General features: G+C 34.5%; 1 protein-coding gene across 4 annotated transcripts in view; it reads right to left on the bottom strand.

Annotated features, from left to right (window-relative positions):
- Positions 1-24518, bottom strand: part of LOC126923699 (alpha-catulin) — an 84324-nt gene extending 59806 nt beyond the window's left edge. Inside the window, exons 1-2 of one of the 4 annotated variants that reach the window (XM_050737409.1) lie at positions 24297-24436; positions 13709-13769 (exon numbers count right to left, since the gene is read on the bottom strand). In XM_050737409.1, coding sequence (XP_050593366.1) covers positions 13709-13723 — 15 coding nt within the window. In that variant the 5' untranslated portion in view covers positions 13724-13769; positions 24297-24436. Of the gene's footprint in view, positions 1-6484; positions 8437-13708; positions 13770-24296 lie in introns of those variants that run through there. The other 3 variants (XM_050737407.1, XM_050737410.1, XM_050737408.1) reach the window with 3 other exon arrangements.
- Between the last annotated feature and the right edge of the window lie 2659 nt (positions 24519-27177).

The following is a 27177-nucleotide window of genomic DNA, read 5'->3' as shown; positions in this document are numbered from 1 at the left end:
AAATTCAAGTTGTAATTTGGTGAGATTGAGAAAGGAGCGCATCGGAAGTGTGTTGCGTTGATCGACGAGTTTCGTTGTTGCACGTTATCGTCAATGCGCGAGTTAAGAAAAACAGACGAAACGGCGCTCAAAATTAAGCGCGCAATGGACGCGTCCGTGTTGCCTCGCGGAGCTGGAAAGAAGGACCAACGAGAAATGGTCAAGAAATTCTTGAACAATAGAATCATTTTGGAGTCGGATTCGCCGTATGCAAATCCGATTACCTTAGTGAAGAAAAATACGAGCAATTGCAGGATATGTGTTGATTATCGAAAGCTAAATGCCAGATCGATCGATGTCCAAATCGACAAGTTTGGGGGTCCTAAATATTTTACGGGCCTGAATTTGGCATCCGGATGCTATCAAGTTTCGATGGCGGAAAACTCCACTGCGAAGACGACATTCGTAACGCGAGAGGAGTACTATGAGCTTTTGCGAATGCCTTTCAGACTAACGAACGTCCCTGCCACGTTCTAACGGCTTATGGACAAGGGGATAGAGTGGCTGTGGCAGCTATTATAGACATTACGAACGTACGGACTCACCCTCAACTTGGAAAAATGCTCTTTCTTTAAGATGAAGGTTAAGTACCTCAGTTGAGAAATTGGCGAAGAGGGAGTGCAGCCGGGATGATAGAAGGACGAAACCGTGCTGCAGATGAAGGTGCTGGCAACCATCAAGGAAGTGCGGCAATTGTTGAGACTTGCGAGTTTTTTCAGGAAATTCATTCAGAATTTCGCAAGGATCGTGGAGTTGATTACGTGACTGACCAGGAAGGATGTTACGTGGTGTTGGGGGGAAAGGCAGAAACAGGATTTCCGTGAAGCGAAGAGAATGTTGACCACGATGATTTTCGATCCGAAACAGTTAACAGAACTACCTAAGGATACGAGCTCCTTAGATGTAAAAGCAATGCTTATACAGAAGTAATAGGATGGAGGCATGACCATCGTCGCGTACTTCAACAAACAGATCACGGCGGACCACCACACTACCATTTTTACAAGTTGGAAACGATGGCGGTAGTATTGGCGTTACGGTACTTCAGAGTTTACCTACTCGGCCTTACTTTCAAGGTAGTCGCGAACTGCAACTCTTTGAAGACGACGTTCTCGAAGAAAAATTTATTGCCCAGGGTCAAACTTTGGTGGTTGGACGTACAAGAATTTACCTTCGATATCCGCGCCGGAACGAGAATGGCCCTCAGTAAAAACCCGCTACCGATATTGAATTTTGCGTACGTGGATATCACGGAGGCCGATTGGATAATGGCGGCTCAGTTGCAGGACGAGCAACTGGCACACGTCAGAAAGATCCTGGGAACGAATGATCGGAACCCTAAAACAAAACAGTACTTCGAGGAGTATACCTTGAAAGACAACAAGGTATACAGACAATACCTAATGAAGGAAAGGCATGTGTGGTGCCGAAGAACGCGCGCTTCCAGATATGTCGTCTCTACCACCACGACGCGGGACAACTGAGCGCAGAGAAGACATTGGAGCGCATAAAGCGAAATTACTGGTTCAAAATGCGAAAACTCACAATGTGCACAATTAATACACGCTTTCACGTACTTAATGACATTATAAGCACATCGGGGGGAAAACAGTGCAAGCTAAACATTTACATTTATATATACATATATATATTATATATAAAACATACACACACACACATATATATATATATAATATATGTAATATATATAATATACTAATAATATTTAATATTATTAGTATATTAATAATATTTAACCATACATGATGTACATTCTAGTTAATATTCTGAAAATCCCTGGAAACAAGATTATCTGTTAATTAAAATTCTCTAGAAATTTAGGCTCTTCTTATTCTAGGTGTACTAACGTATTCGTCGATGTTCTTGTAAAGAGAAACCTGGCTTGTCACTAAGATGACAATTTTGCATGATGTTCCTGTTCACGATACTACTATGTAAACAAAGATACAGCGTGCAGGGTTAACGTAATCCGTTTATCCATGATTGGATTCCAAGTGATTCCATAGATATGCCACGGAAAACGATTCGCCGTCGCTATAACGACCTGTACCTCGCTGAAATCGATGCCTCTGACGATTCGATGAAATCGTATTGTAAAACGATGTGATCATTAACATGTGACAGTTCATTCGAAAGGTTTGGATTATCAAATCTATACGTTAATATCGAAGAAATGTTAGGAATTTATCGATAGATGATCAAAGATACTTTGATTCTTTGTTCGTGACAGTATTTGAGTTGTTTTGTAACAAAAGCTGATATCAGCGAGAACATTTTCGACATCGTTATGTACGAAAACATTTTTATGTTCTTTAATAAAATAGGATTACTTCCAAATTAATTTTGAATATATAACACAACGCTACTTTCATCGTTTTATCTGAATTTAAAAAGAAATATAGAAATTGTTGTGAGGATTGGTGGAATATTTTTAAAGCGACCAGATTTCTTTTCAGACGTGTATAAGAATAACTTCAGATCGAAAAAACTTTATGCTCAACTTATCGGAGGAGAGATTACATTGCGAATATCTTGAAACATTATACAAACAGTTAATTGACATCAATTTCTTATGGATAATTGGAATGGATAATTTTCCAGATAATGGAAAAATGGATAATTAGAACTTCGTAATGAACTATTTAGAAACTAACTACCTCGTTAAGTAATTGTCACTTTGAAAATATAGGATATAAAACATTTATGTAATTATATCGTCTAGATATAACAATTATAAAACGTTCAATATAAGTATTGTTACTTAAGAGTAACGGTCATGCTTCATAGACTATAAGGAAACGATAACGGATTAAACGGATATTTCTCTACGAGTAATACTCTCTATTATTTATATTCTTTTAAATAATATTCTTCTACGTTTCCTATTATGTAATATGTACTCTCTAGATTACCGTTAATTTTTCGAACGTAAAATAGAGATAAAATGTATTCAGTTAAGTAATTAATAAGATAAGAGCTTAGAATGTAAATGTATTATAAATACGATGCAAGCCAGAAGGCATTCTAAGGAATAGTTATAATAAAAGAAATAAATAAATAAAAAAAATAAACAGTACAGTCTCATAAAAATATAAAATAAAAATAAACTTATAAAAATAAAATTCATAAAACTTCAAACTTATGAGAATAAGTTACAATAAGATAGAATTCCTTTTATTGTGTCCCGTTATTTCTAAGTAAAGATTCTTTACGATATCACTAGATAATTCTATTCTATATTTAAATTTATCGAAAACTTGTTTGTTACGAGTAGATTGATCAGTGCCTATCAACGAAAAACTATAGAAACGCGTAAATATGTATCGATACATGAGAAAAGAATATTCAAACTTAATAATTCAATAATTCAAATATTAACGAGCCTTACGTGTTGTAAATAATAAAGTATCGTAAGAAACTTGATTTGATTTTGCAAGCAACACGTAAATTTTTTACTCGATAAAAGTAATAAATGCGTTCGTTTTAATAAATTGTAATTAATAAATTAATAAATTAGTAAATTCTTTAATAAAGAAGAATAAATATTTCAAATTATATCATGTTTAACCACTTGGAAATTATATAGAATATAATTTCATTCTCCGTTCTTCTCGAAATAAAATGACAACAACAAAGATCGAGCATTAGAACATGTTGGACATAGGGCCTAATAATTTTTCTCGATATGAAAAATATCTGCTTGCTATGTCCCCGAGAGAAAGTAATAAGTAGAGTTTAATGGTAGACTTGGTACGAAATTCACTTCACCGAGATGACTTTGCTATACCAGCTTAGTTGCCTTCTCTCAAGTAGGAAAGACACAGAATAGCGGAGAAAGGGCGGTTTCCTCCGTTGGGGATTCTCCCTAAAAATGAGAGGGTTCGAGGGGTTGGTCGAATCCAGATAGCGGCTGACGAATCTACGAGAACTGTGTTGTGAATAGTGCTTAAAGATATATTTAATCAAGTTTTCGCCATTATTCCCACGATATGAAGATTCATGATGCAATCAAAAGTAGATCAACTAGCATAATTATCGAGAATTTTTTAATTCTCAATTTTGCAGCATTTTGAAACAAACTGTACTTTTCTATCGGTATAAATTATCTTAAGCTCGGAGAGAAATACGAAAGAATCGTTGTTAATACAAAAATGAATGATCGGCACATAAAAATTCTTCCAAAATACTTCGACGGAATTCGCATCGTTGAAAGTTGTTGAAATATCCATAGTTGAATGGATTTTCTACTCGCATCGATGATTACAGATATATCTTTTAATGTGATCTCGTGGTCACTATCAAATCATGTTCATTTCACGTACATCTCGTCCCTTGTTGAAATTCAAAATGTTAGCTGTGTCTCAAGTTGAAATTAGAACTAAATAAATCTTTTATCGCGGTAGATACTATAATATCCTCAAAGACAAAGTTGTTTTAGATGTGAAACGCGATAATATTGACCATAATTCTTAGTGAAAAAGGATTAATAGTTCTAGATTAGAGGTGGAGATTAAGAACGGAAATTACGACGAAACTGCTCGGAAACTGAACTTTCCTCTGAAACAAGACATTCCGTTACCAAGATCGGTAGAATTAGGCAAGCACCTATTTCGTACACTTCGATTTCAAATTCTTAGTGTGTTACACCAATCAAAAGATAGCTTAGAGACGTCGTTATTTTGCAGAAGCAGAGCCGTCGTTTCATCTTTCTATCTTTCTAGATCTGTTTTTCCCACTTTATCTCTTAATCTCGTTTATTTCTACTTTTTTCTTTCGGGTTTTTATTTGATACACGTTTACTGACAAAGTGATGCATCGCATACTTTATGTTCTTTATGATACGTCTAACAGATTTCCGTTAAAATACGGAATTTCTAATAAAATGTTTGTGAATGAAAGTTTCACGGAATTGAAAATATCGAATTTTAAAAAATCAGTATAAATATAATATATTACACAGATCGCTTCGTAAATTTTGTTGTTTTTTATTATCGATTTTCAACGAAGTGTCGTTACCTATTGTTATCATTAGCCATACCATTTTATACCATACTATTTTGTAGTTGTCTATTTTCTCAATTGGTATTTAATTTACGTTAAATGCAAACTTTAATAAGGCTAGGATGCTAAAAGAATAATAGAAACCGAAGACCTAAAACAAGAGCATTTGCGAAAATATTAATTAGAAACATTGTTTTTGAAATCGCGGTAGGGGAATGTTGATTACCAAATTTTAATCGAGTTCCAAGTCATTGAGATTTTAGCTAATTTAGAAAAATTGCTTCCTAAATGACAGGGCTGAAGGAGAATATATCAGTAATCGAATTCGTAATCCTTTAGTCTTAATCCTTTATTTCACGTCAAATTTTTGATAAAGAAACAAAACCTATGAAACTACATAATAATCGAATTGAAAGAATTCCTCTTGCTTGCAAAACCGTTTCATTTCTTATCGTATGTTACGATAATCATGATCAGATGTAATAATTCAGTTTACTCGTGGACTGTATCGAGGATTCAGCAAGAATTTATCGAGAAAGTTTTACCTAACCGATGGTTTCAAAGCTGTTCTACCATTCTAGCTTGTTTTCTCATTCTTGTGTAAACGCTTAAGGGAATTATATTTTTAGATCAATCATCGCGTTCCATTCTAAAATGAACGTTATCGTTACTGGACTTATCGCTGGTTTCAAATTCGTACGAAAAATATTTTAACTTAATTATGTTGCGGAAAGAACAATAGGCAGATCATTTACTTCCAAACTATTAAATAAAATATTAGTTTAAGTTACAAAGAAACATCGCACTTGGATTCGCGCAAAGATCCGCTTTGTGTCACGACCGTGTGATATAGATACAATGATAATGATCGTATAACCATCGCGAATTAATTATAGAGATTTGAGATGATCTTACTGCGATTCTTTTTATCGGTGGAAATCATAAAGGACAGTAAAAATGCTGTTGCTTGTTTCGTTAATGTAATCTACAATCTTTAGAGTACTATTCGATTATACGCTATTCAAAATTTTTTGATCACAGTTAATGGAAGGTATATGCTTCTAGTAATTGTGTTCATATGAAAGAAAATAAGTTTTTCTTTCAGGTATAAAATGAAATTCTTTGAAAAGAAATATCATTTGCTCGTGTGGTACTCGGACGTATTAGTTTTTTATCTTAAAATTGCTCGTAACTATTTTTATTTTTTAAAAACGATCGGGAAGCATTCGAAACTTTATCGATTCTTCCAAATTTCGTTTCAATCTTTGCGACATATTTTTTGAAAACACATGTTTATCGATTTATCACGATTTCCACTTAGATTTCGCCGATACAATTCAATCTTTGTTCGACGTGTCATGAATCGTTGGAAATTTCGATACGGCATATTAAAAGCAAAGTACTAGATTATCGTAAAACATACCTGACGATCAGGAATCATGTCACAGTCGTACATGCTTCTGTCACGTCGATAGAATGCGGCAGGCATGTAGGCAATTATAAATGACGATCAGGCTCGAACAATTCGATTTTCGTCTTCTTTCTTTCCCTTGTTTTATTATTTACGATTTAATATCTACTTTTATCTTTTTACATATATTACGAACTTTTTTTATTATTATTCCTGTCGATTTGCCTGCTCGTTCTCTCGCTAATTTCTCTCTCTCTCTCTGTCTTTTTCTCACTCACACTCTTTGTTTCTATCTTACTCTCCGTATGATCAAAATATACTATGAATCATCAACATCGTTAAGATATGTATACTTTCCATTTATATATATGCATATATACACATATATAGATAGATATACAAATATATATATGTATTTATATACATATATAGATTTCTATATATAGAAATATTTAATCTCTCTCGGTGCAGGTGATGTCGTTCGTTAACAAGTGTGTTCTCTGCTTCTTCGTTAGAATTACGATAATTTTTACTATTTATCTCTTTGCTTCGCTAACATGACCAGTTCCGGAAAAAATGGGCTCGGCTTTCGAGCCGAAGAAGAACAAAAATAGGCGTTCATGTATATATATGTATATCTACAGGAAGATCACTGTTTTTAGGCTACTACCACAGGCTCAGGACTTGTCTCCCACGAAAAGTGGTACGATGAACCCCACTTTTAAAGTTTGTCGTCGCTCTTCAAACAGGGTTCATGATCCGCAACACGCAGCAGACTAACTTTCCACTGGTAACTTCTCTTGCGTATTAACAGTTTGCCGTCCACTAGATAGCACGATGCCAGGTTAGCGTGAACCGGTTACCAGATTTTCACATGGTAATGGAAGGGCACTGGTTTTAGGCCTCGTTCTTTTTCTCCTATGATTCAAGATGGAACGACCAAGTCATTGACGATATCGCGAGTTGTCCAATTTTCGCCTGATCGATTTCCCACCGATCACAATAACCAACGGAATTCTTCGTTTCTCAGAAATGGTGTCAGACACCAGTGGTCGAATATCCTTGACTTCCGTCGGCTATGATGACATTTCAAGTAATCTCGAACCTCTATTTATTGAATTCCTAAACAACGGTTTCGCATGCAAGATCGTAGGTTGCCGAGTCTCGATTGATATTTCCTGAAGCAGTGAATCTTTTTTGCAGGGAGGAAACCGGCACAAGGCTTAACTCCCTTCACGGGCCATAATCTCCGTTTGCCACGCAATTCTTCGTCAGCCGATCGTGTGTGAGTTATTCCTCGTTTCTTTTACGATGTAACACGCCTGGTTTTGTTCGTTTCCTTCTGTAACTGTGCCGTGTGATATAGAGGGACGAAGCGACGACAGAGTAGAGAAGCGACCAGAACTGCGATGACGACGATGAGGAACAAGTTGAAAACGAAGTCGGCAGTGACGATGACGACAAAAACGACAAAGATGAAGGCGATAACCACTCGTTGCGTGTGTGCGGCACGGTCTCTCGCGTACGCGTGTTCACAGTGTGAGTAGACATGTGGGTGCCTCTGCGCGGTTGGTATTTTCTACGTGTGCGCCCGCGTACGTTTCCTCGCTCTATATTATGTATGTTATATTTTTCTCTCCGTATGAGTATATCTTTATGTATCATATATACAGATACACCGTACGTCGTGGCGAATTGTTTTATGTGTGTGTAGACTCATACGTGCAGAAGAACCGTGTCCACGAATGTATCTGCGTATGTGTGCATGTATGTGTGTATATACATATATATATATATATATGTATGTATGTATGTATGTATGTATGAATGTCGTGTGTTTGACGAGTGTGCTGCGAGAACGACAGACAGAGTGCGTGTCGCTTCGAGAAACAGGTACCGGCCTGTCGAGTGCCTAGGGGAAGACTGGACTGGAAACCGACACGGTGGCAGCAGGACCACGGGGGCGAGGGTGTTTCTCCCTCTTCCATACCCTCTCTCCCTCTGTCGATGTTTCTCCGCCCTCCGTGTGCCCTCCGTGCGCCCTCGCTGCTTCCTCTCTTCGTTACTGGTGCGCTTCCTCTCTTGTTCTCTCTCCCTTTCTCCCGTGGTCTCTGCGTGAAACGTTGGAGCACAGGCGCGCTGACTCTCTCCACCGACCGACAATCAATACGTCGGCAGGCCCGCACTTTCGCCCGCGAAATCGTAATTTTCACAGTTCCATCGTTCTTCCAGTTTCCGTATGCCGATTCCCTTCTGCGTCGCTGGGATTCATTTTCGTTTTTCTATCGCCCTCCACCACCGACCATTCTCTATACCAGATTTCCACGTTCAACGTTTCTATGGTGATTATATAGACCGGAATCTTACGTCACTTTTTAATTTTTTCACTTTTTTATTAACTTTTTTCTTTTCCGTAATGCTCACTCGAGCGTAAAAGCGCGGGAATGTCTTGGTTACGGATCGACAGCGACGAGGATAGGAACATTTGCACCGCTAGTTTCGAATCTTTTGTTGGTTCGTCAACAATAGCCAGGCTTGGTTGTTAATTTTTCTCAATATCGATCTTCTACCTCGATATCGCCTTTCGTTACAGTCGAATCTTCGATCGGACCGAATACCGAAATTTCAACACTGATTCGACCTATATTTCTTTCTTTTGGTCGAGAGATACGATAGGCGTTGTACGTTGTATAAAATTACATTTGCGTATATCGGTGAAGCGAAGTAATTTTGACAATAAGCTATTTTCTATGCGACTAAGCACGTTCTGTTCCTAATACAATTCCTGTAAGCAATTTGTCCAAAAGGAAATATGAACAACAAAGTCGCAACAAATCTTTATTAATCGACATCGTGCAAAGGATCGTTATATAAATTATACAAAACCATAATACTTATTTATCCAACTAGTGTTCGTAAATCTGGAGCTGCAGTTCTTCACATGTTCGATGAAAATCTGGTGACAGATATTCGATTATCGAACCATTAAGAGTATTTTGCGTCACTGGCGTGGGTCAAACCAAAGATAAACCATTTGGCTCGCTGATTTTTTCTTATCATAAATTTTCTTATAGGCGATACGGATAACTTAAGAAAATATCAATAAGAAACGAAAGCGCGCGTTTAACGCTGTTTGACTCGACTTTCGTTGGTGCAAACTAATTATTATCGAGTTCGCGTATTACTAGCACTTGTTTGATGATGATTTAATCGTTTAGGAAATCGAACAAGTTTGAAAACGAATTAATCTAGAGGACGACTTACATAAAGCATTTAAAAAGTTCTGCGACCAATTTGAAGCTCTAATAACTTTCACACTGGTATGTAGTATATACTAGTATATATAGTACATAGTATACTTTTTAACAATTATCTAAAACGATCGAAATATGTTGACTTCATTTTTTGGCAAAATAATGTCGGTTTTTTTCGTGCTAATGTACAATTTCAAATCGCTCACGCATTACTATTTGTAATAGATTGAGATTACTACCTTTTACGTTTTTTTCCAAAATTGGTTAATTTACATTCAGCTTCGCTCAGAAGCTTCTGAAATTTAAATGTACCTACCATGTATGAAAGTATCGGACCATAAAAGTGAGTTCTCTTAGTTGCCCGTACAAATAAATAGGATTTTAAATAGCAGCGAAAGTAGCGAATTTATTTAATAATTTCTATACAAGAAGCGTCTTTATGAAGCAGCGTTAGATAATATTACTACAGAACGGGAATTATTATAAGACCAGGAAGTGCTATATTATTATAATCATGGAACAGCGATCTCATATATCTCCTTGCAAGGATAAAATGGAATCGTAGAAGCCAAGCGTTGCGAAGGAGATTTCACCGCAACGAAATACGAAGGGAGTATCACGTAGAATTAAAAATATATTTTGCGAATAGAGGAAAAAGAAATCACATGCAAAAAAACTAAAAATTCAAGTCTAGTCTCTTTAAATTATACGAACTACGTGTATACCGTCACCATACAAATTACCAAATCCGTTCTGTTTCTTTTTTAATTTTTTTCATTTCATGTTGAAGTTAAATACGAATAAAAGAGAAAAGAAATTTATAAAGTCGTAATACACAATAATACGTTTTCCAAGCATTTTCTTTGGCGATAACATATTCAGAGATATAAACAAAATTTCATTTACATTTTTAAATTGGTACAGGAAATCAATCTGTACAATTCAGTAGAAAGAGATTGTGCGTGATCGGACATATGCAGTTACAAGATTCATACGAGACGAAAATTTAACACATTTTTTCTGTCTAGTTTGAAAAATTGAGTTTTAAAATATATCTAAAATTATTCGGTTCTTAAAGAATGGTCCAACTAAGAAATGACGTATTTTTATCATTCTCTTTCTCTTCGATGTAAAAAGGTAATGAAAAAATACGTATCAAATATCTTCCGTAAAACAACATCACATACAAATAGATTCCATCATACATTCACACTTACAAAGCTTCTCTTTCTCTCTTTTATAATTTCCAATATATGTATTTCGTTACAATACTTTTGTATTGTTTATAGGATCTTGTTTGTTATTTTGATAAGAGAAAAAATGGATCCTGTACAATTGGACCGGTAAAGAAAAATCGCAAAAGGGAACGAAGAAATTTCAGAAAAGAAAGCGAAGCTAAACGCCAAAATGAGACAAAAGCGGTACGATTTGCAGAAGGAGAACACTAAGCAGGAACGTGACTGTTGTACATATTTGTGGTAGCTTTACGGCTCGAAGGTTTCTTCCACTTGTGGAAGCACGCGAGAAATAAGAAAAGAGTTTTCAGAGAACAGTCTATCGCAAAACTAACGCTTTTATTGTAATTCATCGCAAACGATAATGTCTTTTCTCTTTTACGATAACAAGAAGTTCAATTTCTTTGTATCTATCGAGGATTAATATTTTAGATCCAATAGCTACTCGATTATACAGTAAAAAATACATGAATAGAAAATATGTTTCGGAGTAGTAATGAATCAGAAGATGTGAACTTTGCAGGTTTCGTAGGGAGTAGGAAGTCGGTTTTTGTTTGATAGTGTAATGATAGAGTGCCAATGTATCTGCATCGACTAGATATGTACGTACCGTGCCATGTGAAAGATTAGGGGAAGCAAATACCTTAAAGCAAGTCATCGAAAACGTCTTTCCACGGAAATCTATGTGCGACACTTTCCTACACACTTCGCGCGACACGTGAGAGAAAACGAGAAATTCCACGCAGTTGGCTTACCTATCACCTCTACTTAATTAAAAAGAAGGTACATATTGTGCGGAATAAAATTAATACCGTTTTATATAGGTACATGTAAACTGTCATGTTAGCCATCTTCAGAACTTTTATTAACAATTCTAATAATGCATAATAATACGTGGGGTGAATCGATCAACCTTAAAGCGAATAAATTGAGGTTGTATTTGAGAAAAACATTTCATATGCTCCAACTTAATATTACATGTAATATTTAATTAACTTTCCAGAGTAACAAACAGCTATGGGCTTTGCATTCGCGCTTTCATTTTCCGAATTTCTACTGCATATATGTAATATGTATACTATACGGTGCCACGGCGGCTCTTTTTTATGGACCTTTTATAGTTATAACATACTACGTATGTATCACATACAGTCGATGTTTTATGTGTCACTAGGAAAATAATTAATGGAGCACGACTTCGAATCGCCAGTTAATAAGATACTTATTCACAGGAGAACCCTTCGATTCAATCCTTTTCGAAGCATTTACTGTTTGCGATCGGTGCTCTTTTGCCCACTGTACTGCATTAGCTAATTTGTACGAAGAACAAAAAGGAAAAGCTTTCGTCTTTTACAAGAAGCAATTTTTATAATGAAATTTCCCTCGAGCAAGACAATGGACGCATTGAATTGTATGATAATTTGAGGAAACATCGTTTGGAAACGGGACGTGCTCTTAACGGAATTTTACTTTTTTATTACATAGATCTTATGTTCTAAATGAAAGAAAAGGAAAGGAAAGAAGAGGAAGGAAAAGAAAGGAAAGGAAAGGAAAAGAAAAGAGAGGAGAGGAGAGGAGAGGAGAGGAAAGGAAAGGGGAAAAAAGAAGTGGAAAGGAAAGGAAAGAAAAAGAAAGGAAAGGAAACGACAATAACAAAGAAATGAAAGTAAAGAAATAGTTAAAACGGTTGTAGAAAAGAGCGCAAAAGTAATTATAATAATAAGAATCGACAGGATGTTAGATCGGAAGAATATTTAATAGATATTCAGTTATTTCTTATAACTTTGTCAAAAATTGAAATTTCACGTAGTATAAAACGTACGCAAGAGTTCCATTTGATCAAATCCATTTTACGAAATTACACTAAGAAAATCGAATTTAAGGGGTTTTACGAGTATATCTTTGAAAACATATTCTTAAAAGAAATTAAAAGTTGAAAACTTTTTTCGAGAGAATTCAAATACCTTTCTGATTACTGATTTTGATTTTATATTACTCTTAGACATTACTGCCAGGTATGTTAAAAAAATATATTGTTACACGAACAACGACTATTAAAAGTTAATGATATGAATTCTGTTTCAAAATTGGTCGCATAGCTCTGAGAATTTTCGGCTACTTTCCAATTACGATACGACTTGCGTCGAAGTAAATTTTAAAGACATAAAATTTGAGAGGACAAAAGAGGAAATTAATATTTAAAAGTTGTACTACTTTACCGAGGAGCATCGAGAAATCTCTCCGGCGAACGTAACGTAACAGTATAGCAAACCGAGCTTTATATTGAAATCATGCTTCGTTCGTCAGATAGACTACTCGAACAAAAGTAGCGAAAACAAAAATATTCGATAATATATTAGAAAAACACAAATATGGCGATACAACGGTTACAATTTTCTCCCTCTTTTTTCTAATCATACACAACAATCGACAATTAACGCTTTCTACGGATCTCTATGCCAATGTAACAAACCATTTCCAACCATTTATGCTTTGTTATTCTTTTTCGTCTCTAATTACATCGATCTAGAACAGTATTGCAACAAATTTTTGCGAAAGCTTGGAAAGAAATATTCAGTTGAGTTCGGTTTTCTGTCTATTCCTTTCTTTCTTTCTCTTTCTCTAATACGTACACGTAAACAACATCATTGGATAATACCTCTAATCATCTAGATAATTCTAATAGTGTTACACCACATGTAGGTAGCGATTATGTATCGGTGGAACAATGTCCACTAAACACTTACCATGGAAGAACCCATTATACCTACGAACTCAATTCGCCTGTCGAAGATTGAGAAGAAGTGCCTAGAACACATATATCGTACATTCACGTTGAGTGAAAAATCATGATCTCGTGCAACCGCGCTGATTTCTTGTTCGCTCTACTTTCTAGCGTAAAAACAAAAGCGACGCTATTTTCCCCTGTACGGTATTTCTGGCCGTCGTCGCGACGCGTTGCGGCACGGCGCGTTGCGCCACAGAGCATGAGCTTTGATTTTATTTTCGCGACGAAGATTTCGACATTCTCCAGAAATAACGTCGTATATCCCTTCTGAAATTCGCCATAATGTGAAATGATATTACCCCAGTATATCTTTGCCGCGTTATCATGGAATAATATTTACGGTATTATTATTACGTGGAAACACACACTTGAGATACGTCAAATACTCCATACGCGACAAGTGATGCGATACCTAATAAAGTAGCCTTCCCTTTGGAAATGAAGGGCAATAAAGTACGAAGGGAAGCTGTCGCGAGAAAGTTTCATTATAAAAATATTAATCGCCATAGTAAAAGGATTCTTACATTTAGTACTTGCTTCATGTACCGAAACATGAATATATTTTTGCAATTTACACTTACTCGTGTTGTTTTCTGTTAGCATGGTAAAATGCTATTAAAATATTCCGCTAGAAATAATACCGAAGAAGCAAACAGCTGAACATTTTTTTTCAAAGTCAAGAACAAATTGCATCTAAAGAGAAGAAGCGTTAACGGGCAAGGCTTCGAAGAATTGAAGAATGAAAATGCAAAATTCAACTCGTCGGGAAAATTTATTCGCGATAAAAAATGGAATGCGAATTTCATCGGATGAATCTCATATATCCAAAATCGTTCAAAGTTTATACCGACACCGATGATGTTCTGATAAGTGAGTTAAGAGTATGAAGTACGAACGAAACATAAGAAAGTTTCGAGTTTTCTCTTTCTAGGCGACCCACTTCGCGAAACGAGACGATCAAATTTGACATTTTTCTTGTTTGATATGTTTGTCATCAACGAACACAAACCTGCTATTATTGTGTAAAATAAATCACATTTTTCTCTCTCCGTTGCCTTCTCTTCATTTTATCAATATCCCTTTGTTTCCTCGTTTACTTTTGTTCCATAGCTTATTCATTGCACCACTATCACGTAGAAGAGAAATCAGGCCGTTTCGTTCTTGAGAAACGTCGTCCTAAATAAGACGTCCAAGGAAAGGATTACGTTCTTGACATTTTGATTACACTATTGATTCTTGCAAAAATAAATAAAGCAATAAATAAATCTTGAAAAATATACTTAAACGATCATTTGGAAATCGACGATAATTCTTTAGTAAATCTTTTTCGATTAAATAGTTTGAAAAAGACATTATTGCTCGTAAAATTATACCGGTCGTGTAATTACGAAAAAGGAAATGTCGACAAAATTTTATTTCTTCCCTTGCACTGAAATTTTAGTCATAGGAAATGGTGCCGAATTATCGTTGGATGTGAAAATGAGGATGTAAAAGTTTGCTTAGTGAAGAAGGGAGCTAAAGGCTATTTTAAAATAATTATAATTTCCTGATCCAGAAATTCGTACAACCGTGTTTCATAACTTCACATACTACAACATTTATGAAGTTTCCAATGTGAAATTAATTTTACGCGTACCACAATTTGATGTTGTTTCAACAGGCAGTTATCATTAGATAAATAACATTTAATTAAAGCAAAAGATATAAGTACGAACGGTACGCCGTTTGTGCTCGTTACTATAAAATTAAAATTGTGCAAACTCCGCATAAAAATTTCTAGATTTCCAATTTATAAATTATAAAGATTGTTCGCACTATTAAATTTGTAAAAAAATTAAGCGCGAATCGTTATAAATTTGAGCTTCACCATTTAAAATTTAATCTTTTATGAAAAATAAGGTTCACAATATTGTAAAATATTAATATATCTACGTAATTTATAAAATACTGCTACCGTATATTATATGCGAATGATTGTAAGAAAAACGAATATTGTAGCGAATACTAGAAAATGCAGGTTTTGATATTAAATATGACGTAAAATGCAAAATTCAACCGTTTTATCGCGTCTCATTGATTTATGCGCGATTGATGCGGAGTATTATGAAATCTCTGCAGTCTGGAAATTAAAATAAAGAAAAACAAACAACTTTGATATTTTTCAGTTCGCCAGGAAACTATACAACGGTTTCGATCTCTTTACCCTATTCAGATGCTTTCCTCATTGTCTGTTCTAGTTTATCTCTCGTAATTTATACGTTTCTTTGGTATTTCGCGTTTTCATTGCCAACAAGAGCCAACTTTTTCATTGTTGTATCTTCAAATTGGGGAATGTTGCGGTATGTGTAGGTGTATAATTCGCTTGATTATGATCTGTTTTTATCAAAAATTCAGTGGTAAATTGTTATCCTTAAAAAATTTCTCAAATTTGAATTTGTAAATACGGAAGAATCATTTATTGTTTGAATTCCATGCTAAAGATCATAACAATTCGAATATCGACGAATAAAAGAATAATTATCAAGAATAATTTAAAGTCATAATTCAAGTTTTTAATAGTACATTCTTTTAGATATTCATATAGATTCTAGAGATTTATATTATACTCGAATGCTTTGAAATACAACTAAAATGTCAGATTAGTTTAATGTTAAATGTTATCAAAATAACATTTCGATAGAAACGAAGTAAAAATTGTATGAAAAATGTTAATGCTGTAATTTAGTTGATCGAAAGGTATCGGTGCTTTAATATCAAAACGTGTCTTCTGGACATTCCATTTTAATATTAGATGCAGTGTCAGGTACTCACTCTCGTATTACTTTGAAACTAGTAGGTTCTATTAGGTGAACTATTAGGTTCACAAAATGAAACAGTTTACATTCAACCACTGATGCTTGTACTTTTCTACTCTCGATTCGTATCTATCGATTCTATTTCGTTTTTACACTTAACTTAATTACTTTTTTTCCATTTATTATCGAATACGAAATATAAAAGTAAAAAATATATATATATATTTTACTTTTATATTTCGTATTCGATAAATTAATTAATTCGATAATTTATATATATATAATTGGATTGGTAAATTTTGAATTTGTCAAATTCGTAATTGATTAAAAGATAATGACGCAAAGATTGCACAAATTTTACTTCTTAAGTTACGATTGGCCCATATTTTCTCAGCCTACGAACTTTGCTGCGAACGCTTCGCGCTTATGCAATCTCGATTCAGTTTCCTTTAGAAATCCAGAAACGTCATGAATACGCTTCGGATTTTCATTGAATGATCTTCCCTCAGACGTTATTACGATCGGTAAATCAGTGAACTTTCTCGACAAAACACGTCACTTGCGTAGATTTCTCCTTTCTTTTTTTTATTATTCTTTTCTTTTTATCGGAAAGTAGAAGAGAAGATTGGAGCAGGCTGTCTCAAAATGTGACTTCTTATTTTTTATGTAAATTGTGCTAGAAATTTTTCGAACCCAATATTTTCATTATTTTGTATTCATTACGAAAGAATTTAATAAGTACAATTTTGATTATGTATTTGTAATCTGCTTTATAAATTTAGTAATAGAATCTTTCCTCTGCTTGTTTAGATTAATAGCGATAATGAAATGTTCTCTCATTTATGTTTATTTGTTCCCCTATCTTTGTTATGACTGGAGATCATGCAAAAGCGTTGTGCGACATAAAATCCTTATACGCCATTCATTTTAGATAAGTAGTAATAAGTAGAAAAGGCTGGTAACTTTTTATTCCAGTATAATGGTCTCCGATACGTGCAGTTTATTGTGCTGGATCTAACACGACCGACGATAGAAACGACGATGAACGTTTTGAAGTGGTGCGCGTTGAAAATTGAAATTTGTGGCATTCCCTTTTAATGGACTATCACGCTCGAAAAACTGCATTACACTGCTTTTAATATAATTGCTGCGATGCTATAGTCTGTTTAAAGCCTTTTATTGTGGCTAGGCGGTTAAGAAAGATCTATGTTTCCAATTATGGAATTTATTCCCATTTGATCATGTTTTTAAGCGAAACAAAATCATGTAAGATAAAGAATAGATACCTTTTTTAAACTTCATCTTGATTTTGATTATGAAATGGCGATCGAAACGGCTTACAAGAAATGAACCGAGTATCTAATTTATGAGAAACAAATTTTCCTTAAACTTCGTTAACTCGATAGGCGCGTTGTAGGTTTAGGAAAGCTCGAATGAGTTTTTGTTGGAATACAATTTTACAAGGGACATACATATATGGTAATCTGATAAACTGAATTTAATTTATATATATAGGAAAATAACTGAAAGTATTAGAGTCTATCTGAGAAAATTCAGGTTGTTGTTTCGTACAAACTTTCGCCATACAAAGAGACAAATGAATACTGAACGTGCCACGTGAACAGCTACAACTGGTTTCCTTTGAAACTGTTGCAGAAATATCGGCATATCTTTTCTTTTCGTTTTAAATTACATGATATAAACAATTAACTCTGGCATAATACTAAGATTTTATCATGTTAATGGGGTATGGAATAATTTGAAGTCCAATGTATACGGTGGATATTAACCCTTCTTAGCTCTAGCAAAACATTAATCAAACTTTCACTATCACTGGATAGATAATATAGACCGACGGTCAATATTAGTTTGTTCGATGGCTTCTGGCATGCTTGCTTTGCATGCGGACGAAAAATATGTTTGTTGCATAAGCAGCGAATTATTTGTTGTTGGATGTTTACGTAAAACTTTAAAGAATTGTATTAGATCCAAAGTATAAATACAAGGAGACTACACTGATATCAACTAATTATTTCGTGCAATAAATTCCGTTCTTTATAGACATATTGTATAAATAAAGGACATTATTGGTTTAATTAGAAATTAATGCGATTCTTCAATGGGAACACCATATTGAATAATATTACGGGAACTCTGTGCAAGCTCTGTGTTAAAACTCCAAGGGCAACAGGAACGTGAAAAAACTGGAAACGGTAATGAAAGTAGTGGGAAGAATTTTAATGAATGATTAAACTTCTTGAGCACATAGCCTCAAGTTGGACTCACTGAAAGTTTCTTATGTATTTCAATTTCATCATTGCGCCTCTGAACTTTTCATAAATATATGAGAAAATCTGAAAGGTAAATACTGTAAAATGCTTTAAGGAAATTTCAAATTTTATGCAAAAAGATCAATGATGATGTTTGATGAAAATGCTGCAAGCGCAATATAAGCAAAATAAAAGAAATTAGAGTAAAAAATTGTAATGTCTAACGACATATCTGCAGGTCTTTTGCTTAATGATGAAATTAAAAATCGAAACAAGTAAATAAGTACATCCCTGAAGGATATATTGATTGTCCACAATACATGACAAAACTACACTTAAACTGAAGAGCTCTCTTGTTGACTAGAAGCTTAAAATTTATTAATTAAATCTATTAACAATGTAATATATAATAAAGATATACTTTAACTGTCTATAAACTTAATTGATTTGGAATTCGTATACTTAGAACATAGCTACGTTTTCTACATTTATTATATTTTCTTATGACTATACACACACACACATATATGTATATAAAATATTATTTATATATAAATTACTTTTTAAAATAAAATTCGGACACTTGATGCTCGGAAATAGACAAAATTTGCAAAATTGAGATCGTTTCAATAAAATCATTTAATTACCGTTATATTATACATCATTATTAAATTTTCTAAAACGTTTGGGGTTTATAGTGACTTCGCCGAGAATCTTAACACCAATGACTGCTTTTTGAGGTCGTAAATTACAGTTCACTGCGCACACTTGTCGCGAAAAGTTCTGTCTTTCCGTGTCTTCAATCGCTAACATCTGAACGATCGAAAGTACGAAAAGTAATTTTTCAGTGCAAAATTTACCGACAAAGTCACTGCTTAATGGGATTTGGTATGTGCACGAGAAAATTGCTTCCCGTTATTCGAACCTAATCCATAATCGGTTTGTTGAAAGAGACAGTAGACCGAGGTATTAATTTTAATACGTACCACTTTAAAACTCCTTTAACGAAAAACGTAAATTAAGAATCTGTTTTAAGCAGAAATGTAAATCATACTTTTAGGCCTACGCGTGTTTATATTGCGTCTTTGCAAACAATTTTTATGAAATTCCTATTCCTAATTTTTTTGAGCACAACAGACAATGGAGATTACAATTGAAAAATTCCAGGATGTATTTTAAATTCATCTTCTTATATGAATAAAAATAGGAAACGTGTTTCATAAAATCGTATAAAGATAAAGATATAAAGCATAAGCAACCCTGTTTATGCATGAAAACTTGAAGGAGATATGTCCGTGGTAAAAGAACATTTTAAGAAGATTTACGACCAAGTTAAATAAGTTTGTTGAAATACTGGCAAAATATCTTTTGAGATGTTTTAACTCCTTACGGCACCATTTATCTGTCAGAATTTCTCGTATATATATATATAACCATGGACAGACATTGCGGAAGTCTGTGGTCGTAGTTACTGATCGTAACGTGTCAGTAATGGGTCACTGTGGGGTTAGGTCGAAGATCGAGGTTAATTGAAGTGTTCGAGTATGTCACTCGAGAAACTCTCACCAGATATTGGTGGCTTACGAATGTGTCGCCGACTTCTCCACTAAAAATTCTTTTTTTTCCCTATTTGACAAGTAGAGACTACGATATATTTCTAGTATTATAACGTACTTTTATCAAAGTAAAAGGAGAGGGAGATGATATGAAATTATTAAAAAAGTTATTAAAGAAAATATAAAATTATTATTTTGTAAGAAGTTCACAAATCATAAACAAATGTTATACTACAGTGATAGACATCAAACTAAATATAATCATTTATAACAATTTGAAATAAAGCAAGGATAAAAGGAGTGAGGATAACAGACAATAAAATTTCACATTTACAATGGATTTGAAATATATTACGCGAAAAAAGCATTTGAAAAGATAAATATCGTGGAATAACTTCAAATATGTTAAAAGTATGCAAAGTATTCTGAGAAAATTTCGAAAGGTAACATAAACCTGAGTAATTTAAAGTTCAATCCTATCTTCCTAATCAGTCGAGTAAAACATATTGCAATGACTTCATAAATCTGTCACTTAAAAGTAAACTGTCGTTATATTCTTTACTTACAAAAAAAGATCTTTCAAAGTCGTAAAATAGTTTAATTTTGTAGGTAAAAAACGTACAATAACAGTAATAAGCATACAACCATAGGAATTATCTGAAGTAATACATACAATAAAAAAAGAAAATTGGTCGAACACTTCTTTTAAAATTTCGTATGGAACTAAAATTTTACGATGTTGATATCAGTCGGCAGATTACTCTATAGTTAGTGTCTAATTTGCATTTACAATTGACACGAATGATGGACAGCCTGCAGTCTCAATCTTAACACATTGATGATATTAAAACCTGAGTTCAACAGTGGAACCACGATTAATTGAAGTGTTCCAGGAATTTTTCTTTAATTTACCTTTCGTAATAGCGATGACGTGAAAAATACAACACCCATAATTACCTTTTAACTTTTAAATTTACTTTATAATTATTTTTTAAATAACAACAAAAATTCATGAATTCTTATACTTTGTAACTTGTCAGTTCTTTTAATGAATTTTATTCTTAGATTTGAATGACAATAGAAGAATCATAACAATTCGACGGTTTTTTAAAAAATTAATTGCAACAACCTATCGTCTTGAAAGAATTAAGCAAGGAAATCTATTTTATAATAATGATCGATCGATCGAAGATCCGTGGAAAAACCTGAAATAAGCAGGGGAAAGTGAAATAAAAGAAAGGAATGGGCATTAAAGGAAATAATCGTGATTACCAACGAATAAAGTAGGCGATGGTCAATAAAATATTGACTGCAGTTCGACTATCACTCTAACACCGGATGGGAAGAATAGACTGTACGAAAAGTATAGGTCGAAGGTCTCTGTCAGAGGATAGAAGTAGATAGAAAAGGGAAAGGGAAAAGTAGAAGAAAGATAGGAGAAAGAGGCAGGAGGTGGCTAGACGGAGCTCTAACAAGTGGCTGCAGCCCGTAACGATCGCCTTCTGTGTCATGCACCAGACACTCGCGTGCTTTTTCTCTAAGAGGTTTAACCAATACACACCAATTTCCCGTTTCTTTGTGACCATACGTGTGCACTAACATTAGGAAATATCACTTAATGTGACACAAAGGTCGTTCATGACCGACTGATATTTCGTTCCCTTTTGACTTGAAATAATTTTCACCGTGACACTCCCGCAAACGGCGGTTGGTTAATTGGACCGGTCGATCACTCCTATTACCTGACTATCCATAAAGCACTTTGTCACATATCAGTTTTTTTAAACACGCCATTTTTTCATTTTACTCCTAATCGTCTAAGCTCTCTATGGAAATTTTTGAAATCGAAAAATCTTTCAACGATGCTGATAGATTTTCCTAAAATTATTCAATACCTTCTTAAACAAAATTTTATAGTAATACTATATAATTAAATATATTCACGATCATCGATATTTATGAATCTACTCAATATAATCATTCAACCTTTGTGGTATAGAACTACCAAGGCAACCATTTGAAGCTGCTATAAGTAATGCAAAAAAGCTAGACCGTTGATTATTAAATTAAATGGATTTTCGATACAAAAAATTCATTCGAATCTGTTTATTTGTTCTTCTGCTTTTGACAACGATGTTTTCTTATGAACAAAGTTATTGTGGAATTCATGTTTGATTATTTCGTCTTATAAAGAGGTGAAGATTTCAGATCACAGCGATACAAGATTACCGTCAATTCAAATTCCTTTTAAAGCCACGTACCCTTTGAAATATGCTCAAAGAGGAAAACGAACTGTATTTCATTTAATTAAAGGAGCAGTAATCCTTTGATATTTGTTTTACAAAATATGATTAAATTGTAATAATATTTTTCAAACCTTTGGTTCGGCGCCTTTCTTTTAAATTAATATAAGTTCCAAATCTATTAATTACCTAACGTTATTAAAAAAATTTACCCATTTGATTAAATTTACAGTTATATTTTGATAGTGTATAAGAAAATTTAAAGAAAATTATCCAATCCGACTTGCTGCAGGGAATAGACACGATATTTATAGAGAATCAATTCCACAGCTATGAACAGAGACTATTATAAACGACTGAAAATCTTTATGACCCTTTTTCATTTCTGAAATCAGCGACAGAGGCTAAAGGCGTTTCTTTCATTAATTACGGGACTAAAGTTTGTCACGAAATGGCCTCTGTAATTAAACATATTTGGTTCTATTTTTCACTATACTACGCATTTCCTTTATCTTTTTTCTCGTTTTCTATTTTGTAAAATAGAAAATGAAAAAGGTTGTTGACGGAATATGTTTTTGTATTTGGACTGATTAGATTTGTAAATTTTTAGGTTTTATTGAAACTATAATTTAATCTAAATGTGTATTTGTCATGGTGATATAATATGGTCGGTATTTTGTGCATTAACCCGATCGAATTCATTCGATTAAAACTTTTCACAAATTCGTCCAACGTGATTTGACTTTTATAGCATGCTTTTGCATGTGTGCTTCCTAGCGTGTACCGACGGCCATGCATACAAATTATAGGGTGTATACCGCAATTACACACAACGAAAAATTCGTCATAATTTTATGAAAACTCAAAATTGACGCCACGACACGAAACACAAGTCATGTGATTTCCGATAAATGCATACACACACATACATACATAGATACATATATATATAGACTATATATATATATAGACATATATGTAGCCATGATTAGAAGAGTGAGAATAAAAAAGGTGGATAACAGAAAGAGACAGAAGAGAAAGAAGTATGTATATGTATGTAGTACCAAAATATCTGTTAGTTGGAGCGCGTGGCAGCCCGGTCGCTGGATGATAGAAAGCACATGCCCGGCGTGAGAACTGTCAAATACAGTGTTGTTTTTATTGAAAGTAAAACCATGGAGGCCTAAAAAAGGCACTTCCGTTAAGATCAAATCGATATCGCAGGAATGGTTAATGCTGCACGTTCTCTATCGTAAGTAACACTTAATCCCCCGCATACACACTCTTTGTGTATATCTATCCCGCTCTTAAGAGCAACCGGCACGCTTGTTTGTCCTTCTCTCACGTCTTACGAGTTCTACTCTTTCTCTGTCGTGTACACGGTTCTCTCACTTACCTATGAATACATGCATCGTTTGCGTTTGTACACGCTCTTACACGTGTATGATGATACACGTATACGCAGAATGACGTATAGATGAACACGCACACAAGCATGATTATTCTATAGATGATACCGAATACCGTGCAACGGTACAAAAAAACGTAACGCATCGAGGTAAGCCGGGGTAAGACCTTAACCTAGCGCGGTTAAAAGCCAGGAATGTAAGCGGCTCAAATAAAAACCAAGTGATTAGAGCAAACAAACATTCTTTTTCTCCGGTTTCCGATAAATTGTCTTACCTGCTTTACTAGTGGGTGTAGTGTCTGTTCTATGCTACGGGTCTTTATCTCTAGGGTGGCTGGGTCTACGGGGTCGGGTGTCGCCATGATTCGAACACAACTCCGAGCTCCGTAGACTCGAACCGAGCCTAGAGGGTTCGTTGCACCCCTCTTGCTTCTCGTGCGTCCACACTACCCTCTCACAACACTCGTGCGTTTCCACTTATTTCCCTAGATGCCCCTCTATTCGAATTACTAGCCAATCGTTGCGTTGCTAATCGGCGACGCCAGCGACATTCAGTTGCAACGGTGATATACCTGCAACTTCTCGTCGTGTAACTATGCAACCAAGTTTCAAGAAGCTACGGTAGCACCATCTTCCGAGTTCTAATGGAGTTACCGCATTTGGATAGTGCTCGTTTATTGCTCCTAGTTCTCCATGTTTTAATCGCTTTTAAATCGGAATTTTTCTATAAAACTGAAAGAAAGACAAAATACAGTACGCGTAGAATACAGCGAGGATGAAATTTTCGAAGCAGGATTATATCGAAAAGAAGGTATGCAATTTTGAATCTGTTAACGGCTTGCGCGCCATTAACAGAAATATGAAAATGGAGCATTGCGTTAAACGCTTCGAAATCTCTTTTTTAATATAAATTTCAAACTAATCTCATTGACAAAATACAAATTTTATTAATATATCAAAACCTTAGACTTGTACGTATGATTTACCGTCCTGTCTGTTGTTACACCTACGATCTCCCACTTCTATAGATATATTGTGTGAACTTAAGAAACGCAAAATAACACGAATGAAGCGAGAAAAGACAAGAACGAAGTAGTAGGGTAAATATCGTGTTACCCCAAGAACGACGTGGTAGGGTAAATATTGCGGTACTCCGAGAACGGAGTGGTCGGATAAATACTGTTACCCCGATACTGAAAAAGAACGTTACAAATAAGTCCAACAACAAATGGGGTGATGTACCCCGGCACAGAAAACATACATATATTGAGAAGGTTGTAATCCGAATCAGAGGTATTAATGGCTCACTTCTTGAACACGTAAGTAAGAAAAAGGGGTACGAAGTCCAACAACTTTTGAAGTGTTTGCTAGTGTTGCGTGTGAAAGATGTAGGAGTATTTTGACCGAATAGTTGATTACAAGTGATGTTCGGTGACAGTGATATCGAGGAGGAAAATTAGTGATAGGTGCGTCTAGAGCACGAGACAAGTGGATTCGTTGATTGTAATTTTCGGTAAGGAAGCGAGGGCAACGACCATCCCTACTAATTGGATGAAAAAAAACTGATAGGTAAGGATGGGTACTGGCCATCCCCTACCAAAGATCGCTCACGGGTTGAATCGGCCTTCGAGTGTTGTACATGAAAAAACCCGCTTATCCCGTGTTTTACCGTAGCGAACAATAACTCTGTGGCAGCACTCGACGACGGAACTTTCCGATGGCTTCGCGACACAAAGCGCTATACCATCAAAGCGTAAGGCCGATATGCCCAATGTACCATCGATATCCCTACGGTTCTTCCGTCGAATATTCGGAAGAATGCATACGCGGCAACGGTCGCGGGCATCTAACAAACGCGTGCGTAGTGGGGATATCAAGGGCAACGAAGGAAAAGAATCTGTTCGGCTTTGAACAAAAGATTCATTCCGTTTCGAACAGCGAAGTGCGAAGGGTCTAGCGTAACAGCGAAGCAAACACATTGAAGAAGCGTGATTGTTGATTGTTGACTGTTAATTGTTAAATAAACTTTATTGTTGAACATCGAGAGTATTTCTTGGGCACTTACATCCAACTTCAACTCAATCCCAAGGAGCGTCTCGACTTAAAGAATTGTAGAAATTAAGGATCTGGACAGTATGTTGACAAATAATCAAAAAAAGGCTAAATCTTAGGACGGTAAGAGGCTTGATCGTAGTAAGGAGGATTTTATAAATTATTAAATGATTTTATGAATAGGAAATGGTAATATATGTTTGGGTCACAGGACGTAACATATTGAAAATGTAATATTGAATATTGAAACTATCATGAAGATTTTCATAAAGTAGTTTTGACACAATTAACGCGTTATTTTATCAACAGAAAATTATCCAACTATTCTTTCTTATAGAATTAAATTCAGTAAATATTTCATAAAATAAATTTGCGACTTATATCAAAATATTAAATAATAGTTCCGAAAAACAAAACTCGAAATAAATAGAACCTATATGTTTAAATAATAAATGTAATAATAAATAGAAGTATATTTTTGCTTCTATCAGAATTTTATTTACAAGCAGTATTTTCGAAATACATACTAGTATTAGGATTTAATAAACATTTGACAATAGCGACTAATTAAAACGTATTCGGAAACGTTTAATAGGACGAGATGCTAATGAACAAGTTTATCAATAGATTATATTGGTGGTCGTATTTGAAAGTTATACGTACGCGTCTAAAACATAAATATTACGATGAGACATTGTCAGAAGTTTGTGAACATTTATTTTAAAACTATCGAACACATCTAACTCTTGTAAAGCTACACATGACTAGTTCTAAATGAACAATATTTTTGAGATGTATTTCGTTAAGCAGCAGCAGTTGATTGTATCAAACAAATCAATATCTCTTTTTTCATTTATTTGATACAAAAGATCAAATTATTGAGTCGAACGAATAATGAGAAATAAGTATTTATAAAATAACTCGATAGATGACAAACGTGTTATCATGAATTACAATAAATTAAATTCACAGAATCTGTTGTATTTTATTAATATTCTTTCGTCACAAATGAATTCTTGATACTTTAAAAAAAAAATTCAAAATTCTACGAATAACTAGTATTCACAAAATTTAACGAAACTAACTAGTTCGCATAAGTTTAAA

This window comes from Bombus affinis, chromosome 13, assembly GCF_024516045.1.
Source record: "Bombus affinis isolate iyBomAffi1 chromosome 13, iyBomAffi1.2, whole genome shotgun sequence".
NCBI lineage: Eukaryota > Metazoa > Arthropoda > Insecta > Hymenoptera > Apidae > Bombus > Bombus affinis.
Note: the sequence above shows the minus strand (reverse complement) of the source record. Positions and strands in the feature narration are given on the sequence as shown.